The sequence below is a fragment of the Bolinopsis microptera genome, chromosome 9 (genome assembly GCF_026151205.1).
Source record: "Bolinopsis microptera isolate Bmic1 chromosome 9, MBARI_Bmic_1.0, whole genome shotgun sequence".
Taxonomy (NCBI): domain Eukaryota; kingdom Metazoa; phylum Ctenophora; class Tentaculata; order Lobata; family Bolinopsidae; genus Bolinopsis; species Bolinopsis microptera.
In genome coordinates, this window is record NC_087080.1 from 1463509 (window position 1) to 1483382 (window position 19874).

The 19874-nt window shown below is 38.6% G+C and overlaps 1 protein-coding gene across 1 annotated transcript in view; it reads left to right on the plus strand.

Moving 5' to 3' along the window:
- The window catches only part of LOC134820960 (secreted protein C-like), a 92271-nt gene that overhangs the window by 41834 nt on the left and 30563 nt on the right, over nucleotides 1-19874 (plus strand). The window contains exon 6 of the mRNA XM_063831630.1: nucleotides 7837-7920. Coding sequence (XP_063687700.1) covers nucleotides 7837-7920 — 84 coding nt within the window. The remainder of the gene's footprint in view (nucleotides 1-7836; nucleotides 7921-19874) is intronic.

Sequence of the window (19874 nt, forward strand, 5' to 3'; positions counted from 1 at the left end):
TCGATTTTGCATATCTATGTTTTGTTTTTTGCATATCATCGTTGTTTTGATAAATTGTTGCGTTAACACAATATTCCATTTTAATTAGCTAAATCAGCCAAAGACAACGACTCTCGAAATCAGGTGAAGCGAGAATGAAAGTTAATCTTTTAATCGCACTGCCTCTACTGATCTTCCTAGTTCAGGGTTACTACAGTCAACTCCAAGGTATGATGTTTGAAATTAAATAAACGGATTCTATCTTATCGTTCCCATTATTCAGTATTCACGTTATAGTCTATTCGACAGTTTTATTTGTGGAAAGTTCCAACGTTTAATGAAATGCCGGACCAGAAAAAGTCCGTATGTATGATGTTACGCTAAGTGATATCATTCTTTTCCAGGAAAATCAGGAAAAGAAAAAGGATATGACATTGACAGCGAACAACGAACAGGTTAGAAATTCCGTCCATCTCAACCTACCACAAAGTTGAACAAACTATAAATAGTGCAAGACAATAAATTCTACGTAAATCTTATTGTTATTACTACTCAGTTGATTATACTTACATCAGCTATTGAGTTATGTTCTCTATGTATTGAAGAGTAAGACTTGATCTGGAGGAGTAATTTAGGGCCTACGAAATAAGTTGTACCGGTATTTTGCTTGAATCTCAAAAATGGCGAGCTGGAGAGTGGAGGCCAGTCTTACAGGTTCTAATCGGTTGTATCAGAGCTACTTCAGCTATTGATTTATGTCCAATTGGAGGGTAAGACTGGATGTGGAGGAGTAATTTAATCACCTACGAAATAGGATCTATCGGTATTTTGTCGAGCTGATCATCCTGTACCCTTTGAACATCCTCGATTTGCTTGAATCTCAAACTTGGTGAGCTGAGTGAATTTCGTGCTTCTGCACAAGGCGCAAACCCCTGCAGGAACTTGCCTACATTGTAGAGACCTGAGATCTCGACTAAAATTAATTTTTTACTGTTTATATTAAAGGAGCATTCATTTAGAACTCCTTTCATACGTACTCCTTCATGACTATATTGACAATCAAGATAATTTTAACTGTTAATAATTGGTGAAAAATATGGGCGTGGCCCTAGTCAATATTTTTAGACACCGTAGAGTCACACATTTTATTTGGTTGTTCCCGACCCCATACAACAATAAATAAGATACGATCCCTAATTATTTTAACAACTAATGGTAATGGTGAATCGCACTAGGGAGGGGTCTAAAGTCCCCCCACGAAGAGATGTAATTTTTAAGCAACACTTATCAAGGCGTATTTATTGAAATTTAAATTAAGGCGAATCAGATGGCAATATAGTACAGACAAATCCGTCTGAAAAAATCGATCTGCTGACACACGAAGCTTTCAGAGGATTTTTGACGTTTTTGAGTCCCATTAGGTGCCCTTTATGGCTGACCAACTTTTCCAAACTTTTCCACTTGTCTTAAGGCCACTTTTTGCCACTTTACCACTTTTTACCACCTTTCTTGTTTGTCGAATATCTTTAGTTGTGAACATCGTAAAAGGTTGCGGATCAATCGAGTGTGTTCATATTATCAGGAAGAAAAACTTTTGTACAAACAATTTTTACGTCAGATAATAAGTTAATTGGATAATTATCAATTAACTAATTAGCAAAATTCTAAAAAATTTTTATTGGCTTAAAATGATCGGAATAGCTTGAAACACGGAGAAACGTATTTTTTAGAAAAACTTTGAAAATTTTTCACTTACATTTTTTTTTCGAGACTGAGAAAAAATTTCGAAAATTCAAAATATTTTTTCCGCCAAATGTGATCAAACCGCATGAAACACGGAGAAAAATGCCTTTCAAAAAAACTTAGAGAATTTTTCGTTTCAAGAATACTTAAATCGCCAATATTTGTAGTTGGAGTTCAGTAAATCTCGGCAGATTTTAGTAATCAGGAATTACTAAGTGAAGAGGTCTGAAACTGAAAAACGTTAACCATACGATCGCGCGGCGATATAAGAGTTTCATAAACTAATTTTCACAGAAACTGCACCAATGGCACAGTCAAGATCGAAACGATAGCCTGCTGTACTGTCATTTTATTGATTTCAATGATGAATCAGTGGGGTTAAGATAATCACATCTGTAATAAATAAACATCTCTGTACCGTCAATTGTGCTAATCTAAACCAGCCTACCTGTAATACCAGACCTCTTCTTTTCCTCGACAATCAAACCAAGTTGTTCATATCGCATTTGGTGGGTGATGTAAGTAGTAATGCGCTTAGTCAATAAAGACACCGTGATTTTTATTAAAAGGAGATGATGAAGCAAGTATTCATAACACAAAGAAGAATGGTCGGTGGGAATTGGGACCCACTTAAATCACCTTAACACAGTGCCCTCAGTAATCCATCCTGTCATTAAAATTATTTGTTATATAGTATAGTGTTGAAAGTATTGAAACTAATACATATCGAGCTGTATTCAATCAGACTACAACACAATACGTGTATATTATATGGCTCTTAATGACTAATGAGGTTTATGTAACGCTTTATACCGTGAGAAACCCGGTATAGAGACGTTTTAAAGTTTATCACGAAAACGTATACTTGGCCTCATGGCTCATTTACAGTTCGAAGAAGGCAAGAGCAGATCAGGGAAACTAAGGAACAGCCAGGTCCAGGAAGCAAGTGTAAATACACCTTCCAACATCAACTGTGACTTGTTTTGTATTGTTCTGCATACCGCTTCATTTACTATAGCTATGCTGGATCGGTGGTTACCTCAAATCACCCCCATATGTCAGGGTCGGCTAAACGTAAAATCAGCAAGGGTAACATACTGGCAAGGGTAAGATGTAGATACGAATGACGGGCAAGGGGTAATAAAAAACCAGTAATAATTAATTCAGTGAAATGTTCCACGAGAGTCAGGATATTTTGGAAATTGCTAATAGAGACAGATCCTGATCAGGAAGGATTGTTAATGTTATTGAGGGTGTTGATTTGAAATCCGGACGTCGTGAGGTAAAAATACGGGTTCTTCCCGTAGGATATTCGGGGCCATGATGATCAGCTCAGGATTAATGTGGAGTTGAAAATTTAAGCTTTCTGGTCTTTTCTCACCTTCTTTGAGCTGTCAAAGAGCCATGAGGCCAAGTAGACGTTTTCGTGCTAAACTGTTAAACCTCTCCATACTGGGCCTCTCACTGGAGTAACGAGAAGTGTACGGTATAGAACGTTTCATATACCTCATTAAGGGCCATAATATAATATACACGTATTGCATTGTGTCGTATTGTGATTGAATACAGCTCGATATGTATTACTACTTACATCACCCACCAAATGCGATATGAACAACTTGGTTTGATTGTCGAGGAAAAGAAGAGGTCTGGTAATACAGGTAGGCTGGTTTAGATTAGCACAATTGACGGTACAGAGATGTTTATTTATTACAAATGTGATTATCTTAACCCCACTGATTCATCATTGAAATCAATAAAATGACAGTACAGCAGGCTATCGTTTCGATCTTGACTGTGCCATTGGTGCAGTTTCTGTGAAAATTAGTTTATGAAACTCTTATATCGCCGCGCGATCGTATGGTTAACGTTTTTCAGTTTCAGACCTCTTCACTTAGTAATTCCTGTTTACTAAAATCTGCCGAGATTTACTGAACTCCAACTACAAATATTGGCGATTTAAGTATTAAGTTTTTTTGAAAGGCATTTTTCTCTAGTACAGTCAAATCCGTCCTAATTTAAGCCTTTGTCGGACAAAATTCGCAACAAAGCGATTTTAACGGGATATGGTCGGGACAGGTCCCAGGAATCATTCCAGAGAGTTCCCAAAATCCTCGACTTCAGGAAAATCCACAATTACCACTTTTTTACCACCTTTTTACCACTTTGGTTTTCTGCAAATAAGTCACGTTCTGAATATCCTAGAAGATTCTAGTTTAAAGCATTGTGTTTAGAAAACAAAGAAGAACAACTTTTCCTTTAACAACTTTTTCAAAAATAAATTATTTAATTAATAAATTAAATAATTAATAAAATTTCAAATATTTCAAAAATATATTTTCATAAAAAATGTTCACAATTACATTCCACGTGCAATGAACTAATTTTTATAAAAATTTTCACTTTCAATATTTTGGACTTGTAAAATTTTCGAAATTCGTAAAGAATAACCACTATTTATCACTTTTTACCACATTGAATCTCCGCTAATAAAACGACTTCTGAATGTCGTCGAAGGTTCTAGATTGAACCAATGTGTTCAAAATATAAAAGAGAACAACTTTTTATCTGACAACCTTTGGATTAGATAATTAATTGATTTATTAATTAAATAATAATTAAATTTTTAAAAATTTCAAAATATACTTTTTATCAAAAATATTTGCCGTGACGTAAAATGAATTTACTTGAATAACAGAACATACACCGTCACATAGATTAGATAACAGATTTAAAAAATTCAGATAAATGGAATAAACGGTAAAATATCAAAATTTGTACGATACTATTATAGCTTATTTATAAATATTTACACATCATATCTCTCGACTTACAGAAACATCAACTGGATTAGACCACAGAACTGCCTCTCTGCAAATCAAAACATCTGCAAAACGATGTGCGAAACGGATTGAAAATGACGAAGTTATCAAGCAATTTGTTTATCTCGTTAGCGAAATTGATTGGGTTATCAATGATTACCTAATTGCTTATCACGTGACAGGGTGCTAGGATACCGTAATTGGGCTTTCTGCACGATTTCTGTGCCACGCTTTCACTGGATCAGACACCACCAGTCGGATCCACGGAGTTGGTAAGGATCGGCTATTCAGAACGATTCCGATAGTGGGAATCTAGTGCACTAAGCTACGGAGAAAGTCACGAGAAATTTTTGGGCGAGCGAATTAGGAACTTAGTAAGAGCCTAACGTATGTGTACTATACCACCTCCCCCCTCCCCCGCACAATAATTTACCCTGTCTGTAATCCGGTTTGAGGATTTATCATTTAGTGCGATCTCTACGTTACAGAATGGACATTTGTTTAAACTGTGTTCGCGGACTAAAGATGGTCCTGTCTCAGTTACAACGAACTCCTCTTCATTGGCCGATATAATAGTTAACAGCACTATGTTTACAGTATGCACTGAAGGGGTATCCTAGTTGCTTGAACTTTTAACAGGTGCCCCGCCTCATTTAAACCTCAATTAAGTTTCCTATCATTCGGTTGAGTCGACCGTTGAGATCCCTTAGATCCAATGGATCCTTAGCTACTCCCTAGACTAGGTGACACTGGGATTCGAACCCTGAACCTCTGCGCAGAAGGCGGATGCTCTAACCGCTAGGCTAGATATGAATCTTTGGAACTGGTCTATGGTCACTGTCTGCAATAATACACACAAGACGTCACTCAGAGCTGAATCAGTCATGCCGTTGTACTGCCGTTTAATTTCGTTCAGTGACCAGGGGTTGTTGATCCAACCTGTGGTGCGTTGATTTCTTTATTTATACAAGGTATGAGAGGCGTCAGGATAAAGAATAGGACTGTACGTATCCGTTTCAAATTTGCTGGGCATAGTTTAAAAGTTAGTGCACTTACTTAAAAGATAAATAGTTTAAATAGTACCTGAGGACAGCAACCCTTTCCATATTTCATTCCATGCAAATTTACATTGTCGATCATTCGCCCTCTTAAAGCTATTCACCGAAACTAACTCCTCATTTGCCTGGTAAATTAAAACATTGTATTGGTTAAGAATAGCTGATTTCATAAAAATCGAGATCACTAGATGAAGCAAGACTTTCAGTTCTTGAACAGAAGTCGCAATCTTCAACAGCAGACATCAAGTGCGAACAGCTCCCGCCAACATTCTTATCGTGTTTACCATCAGCAGCAGGTGTGGGATGAGAATGACCTAGATCCGATAAGCTGGGATGGAAGATGAACAATGGGACACATGTACCAGTGACCACTCTTATGAGTACAGCTCCGAAAAAGCTCATTCAAAAAATCAGTTGCAAATGTTTAAAGTCAGGTTGTGGCAATGCTTGTTCATGCAGAAAAGCAGGAATACATTGTGGATCAACCTGCCTCAAATGTCAGGACAATTGCAGCAATGTGCCAGCTGAGGACTCATAAGTTAGACTGTTATCTAGTATATATATGGTTATATAAAGTACTACTTCGATTTCCCGATTAATTTAATGGAAATTTGTTAATTATTCGTGATATGTAATTTTAAAATATTTTGATCAAAAATAATTTTTATAATTTTTGGATATTTGTTTAATAATCGAATTAACTAATTAATTAATTATCTAATCCAAAGGTTGTCAGATAAAACTTTGTTCTCTTTATATTTTGAACACATTGGTTCAATCTAGAACCTTCTACGATATTCAGAAGTCGTTTTTTTAGCGGAGATTCAATGTGGTAAAAAGTGGTAAATAGTGGTTTTTCTTCTCAAATTTCGTAAATTTTACAAGTTCAAAATATTGTTAGTGAAAATTTTCAAAATTTTCATAGAAATTAGTTCAATATTCGTGGAATGTAATTGTGAACATTTTTCATGAAAATGTATTTTTGAAATATTTTAAAATTTATTAATTATTTAATTAATTAAATAAATAATTTATTTTTGAAAACGTTGTTAAAGAAAAAGTTGTTCTTCTTTGTTTTCTTAACACAATGCTTTAAACTAGAATCTTCTAGGATATTCAGAACGTGACTTATTTGCGGAAAACCAAAGTGGTAAAAAGGTGGTAAAAAAGTGGTAACTGTGGATTTTCCTGAAGTCGAGGATTTTGGGAACTCTCTGGAATGAATCCTGGGACCTGTCCCGACCATATCCCGTTAAAATCGCTTTGTTGCGAATTTTGTCCGACAAAAAGACGGATTTGACTGTACTACTCCGTGTTTCATGCGGTTTGATCACTTTTGGCGGAAAAATTTTTTGAATTTTCGAAATTTTTCTTAAGTCTCGAAAAAAAATGTAAGTGAAAAATTTTCAAAGTTTTTCTAAAAAATACTTTTCTCCGTGTTTCAAGCTATTCCGATCATTTTGAGCCAATAAAAAATTTTTAGAATTTTGCTAATTAGTTAATTGATAATTATCCAATTAACTTATTATCTGACGTAAAAATTGTTTGTACAAAAGTTTTTCTTCCTGATAATATGAACACACTCGATTGATCTGCAACCTTTTACGATGTTCACAACTAAAGATATTCGACAAACAAGAAAGGTGGTAAAAAGTGGTAAAGTGGCAAAAAGTGGCCTTAAGACAAGTGGAAAAGTTTGGAAAAGTTGGTCAGCCATAAAGGGCACCTAATGGTACTCAAAAACGTCAAAAATCCTCTGAAAGCTTCGTGTGTCAGCAGATCGATTTTTTCAGACGGATTTGTCTGTACTAATATTATATGGCTACTAAATACAAATTTCGTTCCAGGTACTACAGTTGGAAGAAAACACGGAATGGTTCGAAAAGAACAGCAGGTAACCTCTTCTGGCCCTTCTAGTTCAACAGAATCAGGTTAGAAATTGTGAGCGTTATAATCTACTGAACATAAAAAATTGCAACAATTAGATCTTTAACTGTCACCAACATTAGACCAATATTGGCTACATTTGGTTAAAGTTGTTTTTGCAATCTTGTAGTGATGCTAGTTTCAATGGGCCCTAATATCACTGGTTCACAGATCGAACTAATACATACATACAAAACGGTGAGTTGTAAATTTTTAGCAACACTCATCAAGGCGTATTTATTGACATTTAAAGTAAGGCGAATCAGATGTCACAATTATATGGCTACTAAATACAAATGTCGTTCAAGGTGGTACAGTTGAAAGAAAACACGGGATGGTTCGAAGAGAACAGCAGGTTACCTCTTCTGGCCCTTCTAGTTCAACAGAATCAGGTAAGAAATTGTGAGCGTTATAATTTACTGAACATAAATACTTGCATTTGCAAGGTTTTACAGATTCTAATCGGAAGTATCAGAGCTACTTCAGCTAGTGACTTACGTCCAATTGAAGGGTAATACTGGATCTGGAGGAGTAATTTTAGGGCCCACGGAATAATTTTTACCGGTATTTTGTCGAGCTGAACATCCTGCACCCTTTGAACATCCTCGATTTGCTTGAATCTCAAAAATGGCGAGCTGGATGCCAGTCTTACAGGTTCTAATTGGACGTATCAGAGCTACTTCAGCTATTAAGTTATGTCCAATTAAAGGGTAAGACTGGATCTGGAGGAGTTATTTTAGGGTCTACGAAATAATTTCTACCGGTATGTTGTCGAGCTGAACACAGAAAATCCTGCACCCTTTGAATATCCCCCATTTTCTTGAATTTCAAACATGGCGTGCTGGAGGCCAGTTTTACAGGTTCTAATAGGAAGTACCTATCAGAGTTACTTCAGCTATTGAGTTACGTCCAATTGAAGGGTGAGACTGGATCTGGAGGAGTAATTTAAAAATATTTTTCAAATCGGTCGGTGGTAAGTGGTTTAATTAAATAATTGATCATTTTGTGACCTAAATGTGATACTAAAGTGTCTCACGTACTCTCCCAAACTCTCACATTCTCGTTCTCCTTCCCCTCAAAACAGATTTGCAATATAATTAGGTAATTTGGCAGTTGACTTCAAGATTGCCTATCAAGTATTACTATTAGATACGCAAAGGGCACTAGATTGCGGTGTGTTTGAACTGAGCGAGTTTGTACTTTTGCACCGTTTGGCGGCCAAATTCTGAATTTTGCCGCCAAATTATTTTGGAGGCGTAAATCAAAAATCTGTTCTCAAAATAAGGTGGAAATGCAATTTAAAGTCGATTCCGAAAATTTCATGCAAAAATTTTGAAAACTGATTGAGTTGTTACAATTTTAATGAGATCAATTCCGCGAATATCGCGAACCAAGATACGAGCTTACGGGCAATTTAGTTCATTTTTTGTGGTCTTTTCGCCTTACTCCTTAATATCCACATTTAAACAGCTGATATAAAGCTATAACTTACAGAGAATAATATGTAGTTAAGTTTAGGCTTACCTTTCATATAAAGTAAGTCTTCTTCAAAAATATTGATATTTGACCAATTTACGGGACGAAATCTACCAAATTTGGTGCGTATGCCCAAATATGGGCACATGGTTTTTTGCTCATAACTCAGTCATTTTTTGTCCAATCCTGATGACATTTCATATACGAGTTCAAGAGACCACTAGCTACAAGTAGAGCACCATAAACTTGGGTTTTGAGCATGTTAAGGGTATTTGGCTAAATTGCCCCCCCCCCCCTCAAGCTTGAAATGACTGTGTCCAGATTGATTCTGATTAAGATAGCGCACCCCTTGTCAGCTTGTCAAAGATCCTGGCTTTGAACTTGTAAATCCGTATTAATTATACACGCAGTTGTTGATCATTCATGTTTCAGAAAACGGAACTGCACCCAGAGCTGTGAAAGATTTCGGTAGTGATCGCCACAAAAGACAAATTATTGGTTAGCAATATTATGTTCTTTCACTTCCATGCTCGATCAAGTGTTATCGGCCACGGCTGTACTGATGTACTGATATCAATTGTTAGATCAAAATTATTTCATAATTTGATTAGATTATTTTTATTGAAAGTATTTCAAAGCAGGGCACTATCCGTCGCGGAGTCGAGTCCGCGGCGGAGCCGCCGGACTCCGAGCGGACTCCGAGCGGACTCCGGCGGAGCCGCCGGACTCCGGCGGTGCTCCGCCAAAATGTATTTACAGTGGACTCGAGTACATTTTGGCGGACTCCGAGCGGAGCCGAGCGGACTCCGAGCGGACTTTAAAGTCCGCCGCGGACTCCGAGCGGCTCCGCGGCGGCTCGGCGGAGTGTCCGCCGCGGACTAAGCCACTAGGCGGACTCCGGTCCGCCGCGGACTCCGGCGGAGTGCTTGGCGGACTCCGCCGGACCTCTCCGCCAGACTTGAATCCGGCGGAGTCCGGCGGAGCTTGGCGGAGTCCGCCAGCTCGGCGGACTCCGCTCGGAGTCCGCCGGACTCCAACAGAGTCCACTGACTTCCGACCTCCGTCTTCCGACCCTCGGCTAAATTTGTCACGTGACATACAACATAGCATTTTGCAATATTGTGGTCAGATGAAAAGGTCGCTAGTGATAAACCTTAACCATTACCCTCACAATGTCAATAGTGTACAACTCTAGTCCTAACTTTGACCCTATAATGTATAAACGTTGACCCTAACCCTCCACCAAACCGTCCGCAGCGAAATATCAATGTCATTGACTGGTCACGTGACCAAAACAATTTTTGTCATATTATCTCATATGGGGAAGCGTTTTTAGCAAGCAAAAATACGTCGACCATCACAGGACGACGCCAGCCAGCACTCTCTACGCTCTTCGAGCTCCGATCGTCCTGAGACGAAGTAAGGACGAAGCCTGAGGTCCTCAGGTAACATCGACCACCGATTGAAAATTCAAAGATTTTTTGACATAACGGTCAAATGTAAAACTAAAATCTTGATGTTGATTGATTGACGACGTCAATTTTTGAGCACAGCGCGAGCGCATGCGGAAAAGGACCGCGTAGCTAGTATAGTCAAGATGTTGATAAATATTTGGCTTGTGGCGCGATGTGTTGCTCTAACTATAGCCCTCTCGCTTGCAGTAGCGCGCGACCGCCGGAGGCGGAAATGACCTGGTTAGCTAAGTAATCGCGATGTGCCTTGTAAGATGAAATCCTACTTGCTGACGCCATTCGCAGCTGTGCTGCTCGCTGTACGTCAGCGATCGAAATTTATACGCGTATCCCCCGTTAAGATGTGCCACTCTATTACTAGCTTAGCGTTGTAGGATTATATACTTTAATTTCGGATCGAGTGAAGCGAGTGATACACATTACTTTGATTAAACTCATGCTGATCACAATACAGTACAGGGAAGTGGGTAACACGACTTTCAGTCGCAGCTGCGGCTCCTCGCTGGCGGTAATATTTCAATGAACACGAATTAAGAAAAAGAGAATTTAAGAAAAAGAGAATTTTATTTGCCACAGAATAATCAATACATATAATATACTTCAAAAAAAAACTTCAAAATATATTGTTAGTTCATCTATCGTTCATAAGATGGGGTACTCTCAATAATCAAATACATGAGTACCCGACCCGCCGCGCCACGCAAGCACCACACTGCAATTGAAATTGGAGATGTAAGCATAATGGGCGTAAGCATAATTGACGTCGTCAATCAATCAGCATCAAGATTTTAGTTTTACATTTGACCTTTATGTCAAAAAATCTTTGAATTTTCAATCGGTGGTCGATGTTACCTGAGGACCTCAGGCTTCGTCCTTACTTCGTCACAGGACGATCGGAGCTCGAAGAGCGTAGAGAGTGCTGGCTGACGTCGTCCTGTGATGGTCGACGTATTTTTGCTTGCTGGGATCCGGCCGAATGACGCCACATGCAACGTGTAGGGTAAAACTAAAAACGCTTCCCCATATGAGATAATATGACAAAAATTGTTTTGGTCACGTGACCAGTCAATGACATTGATATTTCGCTGCGGACGGTTTGGTGGAGGATTAGGGTCAACGTTTATACATTATAGGGTCAAAGTTAGGACTAGAGTTGTACACTATTGACATTGTGAGGGTAATGGTTAAGGTTTATCACTAGCGACCTTTTCATCTGACCACAATATTGCAAAATGCTATGTTGTATGTCACGTGACAAATTTAGCCGAGGGTCGGAAGACGGAGGTCGGAAGTCAGTGGACTCTGTTGGAGTCCGGCGGACTCCGAGCGGAGTCCGCCGAGCTGGCGGACTCCGCCAAGCTCCGCCGGACTCCGCCGGATTCAAGTCTGGCGGAGAGGTCCGGCGGAGTCCGCCAAGCACTCCGCCGGAGTCCGCGGCGGACCGGAGTCCGCCTAGTGGCTTAGTCCGCGGCGGACACTCCGCCGAGCCGTCGCGGAGCCGCTCGGAGTCCGCGGCGGACTTTAAAGTCCGCTCGGAGTCCGCTCGGCTCCGCTCGGAGTCCGCCAAAATGTACTCGAGTCCACTGTAAATACATTTCGGCGGAGCACCGCCGGAGTCCGCTCGGAGTCCGGCGGCTCCGCTGGAGTCCGCTCGGAGTCCGGCGGCTCCGCCGCGGACTCGACTCCGCGACGGATAGTGCCCAAAGCAGGTTAACAAGATTGTATGAAAATATTTTATTTGAAACTGCCATTTAAACCGATCAAAATTTTTAAACAAGGTGATAGTGGTTTACCCATGGTAACTAGTAGCAGTGGTGTAACCATGGTAACTAGTAGCAGTGGTGTAACCATGGTAACTAGTAGCAGTGGTGTTACCATGTTAACTAGTAGCAGTGGTGTAACCATGGTAACTAGTAGCAGTGGTGTAACCATGGTAACTAGTAGCAGTGGTGTAACCATGGTAACTAGTAGCAGTGGTGTAACCATGTTAATTAGTGATAGTGGTTTGTTTGAATTTCCCCCTACACCGACATTATATGAGAACAAATTAGTCACAATGATTAAATGAGTTATATACGTAAATACATATTATATTGACAATATAAACAATACAAATAGTACTAAGTGTACAATACTTCACTCTATCAGGAGGTAAGATAAGGTGGAGATCTGACGGTAGATGTGGTAGTATTAATCCCCTCCCTGATAACAGTCCTGCTGAGTGTGACCCTGATGGGGAGGACCCGTGTTGTAACAGGTGGTGGGGTGGTATGTGTGGTAACATAGCTGAGCACTGCTCTTGTTCTGGCTGTGTAGACTTCAGTGTTATATATAAGGACTGGAGAGAATCAGGAGGTAAGAGAAAGTGGAGGTATGACGGTTACTGTGGTATTAAATATCCCCTCCCTGATAACAGTCCTGCTGAGTGTGACCCTGATGGGGAGAACCCGTGTTGTAATGGCGGGTATAATGTTGGTAGAGGTGACGACGAGTTTCCTGGTGTGTGTGGTAACACGGCTTGGTACTGCTCTTGTCCTGACTGTGTAGACTACAGAATAGTGAGCGAACTGAGAAAATCAGGAGAAAATTGTACATTAGCAACAGTAGGCGGGTTTCTGAAAAATGTGTGTTTCAATGAAAAGAGGAAACGATACAACTTCAAGTGTACCCACTCTGATGTGTACTTTAAAGAGAAAAGAGGGAATCGGCGTGTTTCTACAGTGTGTGAGAACGATCCCCACGTGTATCAGGCATGTGGGTTCAACACAGAAATAACAAACACGGATGTACTGTGTGGAGGCCTGTTTTGCAATAACACATATATCAGATGTGTTAAGAACTGTAGTGTATATAATGATTGTTCTGTAAAGCATGACCCACAACAGTACACTGGAACTAGTCATGCTATTACTTCTACTCCTTATCCTACTACTGAGCCTAGAGCGTACCCAACAACAGAACTCTGTAATGATAAATGTGACGACACTAGATGTATAGATGAAAGTGATTGTAACGGGTATGAATACGGAGTTAACTGCACATATAGTGGGAGGAAGATGTATGTTCCTGTATACGGGATATGTGCCGGATACAGTCTCTGTGATAACAGAGAGGATGAACAGGACTGTAAAGTAACTGAAACTACCCCAGCACACTCGTGTACACATTACATCAGTAAAGTGGGGTATTATAACCAGATTAGAACAGTACCTATATTCAACTATACTAGGTGCCCAGTATTTGATATAAAGAAGGAAATCTATCCATACTGTCTCAACTATCTAGATCAGACTAACTGTTCTGATAGTGAGCGAGTAGGAGGGTATTGTCCTATTAATGGGTATTTGTCGAGCGTTTCTAAGTACATGTTGTGTTATGAAAATGATGAGAAGACTAGTTTACCAGTAAAGTTATGTGACGATGACTTTCAAAACAACTGTATATCACCGTCTACTTCAACTGATTGTAGAGTACACAAACACAGGATGTGTGACGGAGTGTGGGATTGTACTGATGGAAGTGACGAACTTCATGACATATGTGAATACATGACGAAGGAATTTCAATGTGTCCGTAGGTTTACCTTAGAAATAAAAATGTTCGGAATACCAGTTTCGTGGATAATGGATACTGAGACGGATTGTATGGACGGGTTAGATGAACAGGCTGAGGATTTGAATTTCTGTGACAATCAAATTGACGAAACCTATCGATTTAAAGAAAGTTATGAAACTTGTGATAACGTCTATCTGTGTCCAAAAGGTGATAAATCATACGTTCAATTCGAACAACTCTGTGATGGAGTGGAGACGTGTGGTGACGGTGCAGAGAATGGGGTTTGTAGGATCGCTAGAGATTTCCCAACGATCAATAAGACTGCTCTTTATCACGGAGGATTGCGAAATGTAAGCATTGACTCCAACTGTGAAGTAAAAGAATTCATACGACCCTGGATTGATGTATTCGGAATAAAGTCAGAGTTAATCGTTCCGACCTCTAAGGTTAATTGCAGCAATTTATTTGGTGAATATTACCTGTTTCTCAGTTGCATGGATCTATGTTCAGATGCCCCATGTCCTCTAAATAAAAACAGAACATTGTTGTACAATTCATGTCCTGGACAATATCCTGACCGAATATATACTCTTGCTAACAACTCTTTTCTAACGTTTGTTGACAAATCAAATCAAGACCTATTTCACCAGACTATTTCCAATGCAATAATAGTAGATGTATTGAATACAATCAAGTGTGTGATCTTGTAAATGATTGCGGGGACATGAGTGACGAAGCAAACTGTTCAAATAACATGATCTGCGAAGACACTTTAAACTCAACTAATCATCAATTCATTTCCTTATCACAGAGATGTGATGGTATGTATGATTGCTTTGACCTTTCAGACGAATGCAATGATGCTTGTAGGAAAAGAATACTTAAAAACTGGATATTGCAAGTATTGTGCTGGGTCATGGGTGTGCTAGCATTGATCTTCAACTCGTACACCGTATTCTGTGGGCTGAAAACTCTTCAGGATAGTGGGACTAGAAGTATGTTAACTAATAAGGCAATGGTCAGTCTTATCGGATCAGGGGATCTATTTATTGGATTATACTTAATTATGTTGTCTTTCTATGATAGTTTTGTATATGGGAACGGGTTTTGCAGACATCAAGCCGATTGGTACACCGGAACAGCATGCTCCATATTAGGGGTCATCAGCACAGTTGGATCACAAGTGTCCCTTTTTGCAATGGCATCCTTGAGTATCATAAGAATGCACAAGCTCACTTTCAAGAAAATGAGTATTCCATGCCCTGTTAACAGAAATTCCGTCATCAAGGTTGGTTTCTTGGTAACGGGTATTATCACTGCTTCACTAGCTATAGCTGTTACACCATTAATGCCTTCATTAGAGGAATATTTTGTACAAGGAATGTACTATGACCCCGCCTACAAAGTGTTCATTGGCTTCCCCAACAAAGAGAAACATGTTAAAGTTCTTCAAGCACATTACAATACCACTAACAGTAACATCACTATGGATTTAACCTGGAAACAAATCAGTGATAAGGTGGACGGTATGTTCACTCAGCAACATGGACTTTTGAGTAGACATCCAGTTCATTTCTATGGTAATGACGGTGTTTGCTTATTCAAGTACTTTGTTCGGAGTGACGATGCAAGAAGAATCAGACAAACGATACAAAATATAGCAGACATAACTGATCAAAAAGGAGATCCAGTAGTTTGGCTTATGCTTGGTGTGAACTTAGTCTGCTTCATCATCATTTCTGTTTGCTACATAGTTATTTATATCCAGACAAGGATTTCTTCACGGAGATCAGGACAGCGTCATAACCCAGAAAGAGTTAGGGAAAATAGGTCTATACAGAATAAAATTACTCTTATTGTTGCGACTGATTTCCTTTGCTGGGTACCATTCATTGTTATAAGCGGTATGCATAATCTTGAATTTTTCGATGCTACTGAATGGTATGTGACGTATGCGATGATAGCTCTTCCACTTAACTCTGTTATCAACCCGCTGATATACGAAAAAACATTAGCAGAGTTCCTAGGCAGAAAGTTGGGGGAGGTAAAAAGACTTATCAGGTTAAGTATCTCTGCAGTTATGTCTTCCGTTGCAAGATTCATTCAGTCAAGGAGTGAAGACATACAGAGCGGGAACAATGATCTAGATGTCATACAGATGGAACATATAAGAGTACAAGAGGATCAGGAACTTTCAAATCAAGTATTAGCTGAGACAGAAAATCGGTGAAGTGTTTACTCTATGATAATTGATACTGTAACTCGTAGTCGTACATGTTAGAAGATAGAAGATCAATCCCGGCATGCGCAGGGATTGAATTTCAATTTTTCCCCGCGACGTGCGGCCGGAAAAATTGATAATAATTTCGAGAGCGAAGCACGAGGGATTATTGTGAAATAACCCCGATGTGCTTTGCCTTCAGCACGAGGGGTTATTTTAATATAACTGAAGCGTGCCGGTGTTATGTGTTATAAACCCCTCCGGATTAGTGCTAGGATCAACAAATTTGACATTTTACTCTTAATTCTAGCTATATGAGATCAGTATGGAAAATATGAAATGGAATTGGGGAGTATATTATACTACTAAATATATAAAACTAAGGTATACTACGACATTTGAAATTGGCGTTCTATTTAAACATTATTCCTCAGTCAGAACGTTGAATGAATATCGATAAGGGGCGTCGAGTTAAGCCTGCAAGCGATAAAAGGTGGAGCTAATAATGATATCGTTTCATGAAGTTCATCAAAGTAGACGACTATAATACATGGCTTATATCAAACAGGGCAATTTTGCTACGACAAAATTAACCGGACAAATGTAACCGTCGAGACAAATTCTGGAACTGGTCCAAGTAATGTAAGAGTACAAGTAATTATGTAAGCAGTGTGCTGGAATTTTGCCAGCGCCTGCAATTAAACCGATACGTAGATCAAGTGTATTTATAGTTCTTACGTTTAAGCCATAGGTGATCACGAGAAATTTTTTACCAATGCGCGTCGTAGTAGTTAGTCACGTGATACACGTCATCAAAACTCACAGCGGGAGCCGGGATAATCATAATCTTATTCTAACCTGGAGGGGTTTATAATATTATCATCTGCTATGTTTTATTCTATAATGGGGCTCTGAATTATGATTCATTCATTTTTGAAGAGTTGTACCTTTCATCATGACAGAATGCCAATTAAACTGGTATCAAGACTGCTTTACAATCCTAAAGGCAACTTTAACTGTGCTCAGCTATGTTTTTTAAAATAAGCTCCATTTTGATAGTTTCAACAATATCTAATCTTGTGTGAGTTTTTGACTTTTAATAGATAATAATCATTATATATATTTGTAGGTAAACATTGGCTGGTACATCAGGCCGGTCCCTGACCAACTTATTAAACTGATATCAAGACTGAATACTAATGCTCTAATGATGAGTTAAACTATGTTAATTGAATGTCTTACTAATTAAGTTTTACATTCTTTATTCCTCGAAATACTTAAGAGTGCACGACAGAAAGTCTAACACTAACAGGACCACTATTTAGATGGAGCTGTTTTAGTTTATTTGCTTACTTTTCATCGGCTTTAAATATCACAGTGCTGGCAAGCACGACCGTTGCATTTATTGTGGGTATACTATGTACCCCATTTACTATTATACCCCCTTTACTATTATACCCCCTTTACTATTAAACCCCCTTTACTATTATACCCCCTTTGGTACACGTTACAAGTCTCTTTCGTGCACGCGAAGCGTGCACTCCGGCCGGAGGCGGCGGCCGAAGCCGCCGCCTCCGGCAGGAGTTTTTCAGGCATTAAGACTCATCGGAAGTCGTTCAGCAGATTTATTTTTAGTTCAAAACATTCTAATTTGATGTCAAAGATGACAGGAATAAAAATAGTTATGTTGAGATTTTCAAGAAATTTGCATAAAATACTCGCCAGCACTGTTATACGAAATTCGGTAAAAAACCCAAAATCGCCATATTCAGGTGCCTTAAAAACCATGTTAAAATTGAGTTACAGATCTGAAATTTTTCAGGGCGTCTAGACGATGACCAAATCGACTGCAAAAAAAAGTTTCAGGTCTCAGGATCATCGGGAAATGGGTTTTCTAGAACCCCTGTTTTACGATAGATTGTCGTGATACATACATACCTATATACATATATTCAGGGATAGACGCTTTGCCAGTCAATTGTAGCCTGTATTTAATTGTCCATAGATTCAAAAGTATAAAAGATACAGCCATTTCCGACCACAGGTCTTGAAAATAATTGTTTACACTTTAGTTTACATTGTATAAAAAAATTATTTGACGTCATGAACACCCCTTGATGACGTCATCAAGTTAACCGTTTTTAAAACTTGATTTTTGACAAAGTAATAACTTTTAAGATTAATTTTAAACCATTAAGGAGTAATTTTATTCAAAATCTGAGGAAATTTTCATCTTAGATAATTGTTCAAGCATTCTGAAATCTACCGGAAAGTTTTTCTAGCTTGCTCCTTCATAAAGATATTCGTCATTGAAGTTTGTGCTTTTTTGAAGAATTATTTTATAAAAACGTCAATTTTGCGATTTAGTATTCTCTGGTGTTGGGCATGCCTTGGGTCGTGGAGCTCAGTTCTGCTTCCTATAGGTATAAATTGTGCATTAGGGCTAGTTTTAAAGTTGAAATAGAAAATTTGCACACGTGGGGACACGCCCAAATTGATAGAAAATTGCTAAAATCACTGAAAATTGCTGTTTTCGTCATTTTCTGTCAACTTTAGAGTGCCGTTGTGATTACAGTTCTTGTTGAAATACTTTGAAACTTTGCATGCTTATCAAACTATATATAAAACAATTACATGCAAAAATTTACGGCGATTCAATATTGGATGCGCACGCAACGTCCGCTCAAAGTTTGCACGTGCGAAAGGTGAGAATTTTGCTCATTCGTGATTTCCAACAAATTCTGCTTTTTAATGTCATTATGTATGAATTTAATGCCAACTTGAATGAGTATAAAGTGGCATATTCAGTCAGTGATCGACCGATATGCTTACCTAAACACAAGGAAATGTTTTAAAAGGAAAAATTTCGAAATCGTTGAAACTTCCTCCTTATTAATATTAATGAAGATATCAGTTTATATTTCGACTTTATAAAGTACCCTGACATTATAATCAAAAAGAGATGATATTTTACCAAAACCCATAATCATGGGTAGAGTGGACCGCTGCCAGTGTCTCTCTTTACCAAACAAAAGGAAATGATATTAATTTGATTGACCGTTCTCAAATGCAAATGATACCGAGAATGAAATCGGTCCCTCGCTTTTCCCATTCATTTACAATTGTAATAGATTAAGAAGAACTACCCAAAGGCATCTGTGGGGGAAAAGCGAGGCGACCGATTTCATTCTCGGTATCATTTTGCATTTGAGAACGGTCAATCAAATTAATATCATTTCCTTTTGTTTGGTAAAGAGAGACACTGGCAGCGGTCCACTCTACCCATGATTATGGGTTTTGGTAAAATTTAAACTACGTATTTATCGATGATCATTTTTTTTGGAATTCGTTGTTTTATTTTTGTAAAATTACAAAATAACATTGTTTATCGAGAACAAATTAAAAAAGTTTTTCTCAGATAACAATTGGACCCTTGCTTAAGCTAAACCACATTCAATTCAATTTGATGTGCTGAAAACAGGAAAGTTCTATATCCGTTGCTCATAAGGTTCAATTAAAAATAAAATAATTTTAAGTTCCATCCCGTCTATCCTGATGCCACGGTTATATTTAAAATTGGCTATTTTAGTAAAAAGGAGTAATTTTAGTGGTTTGAGATTCG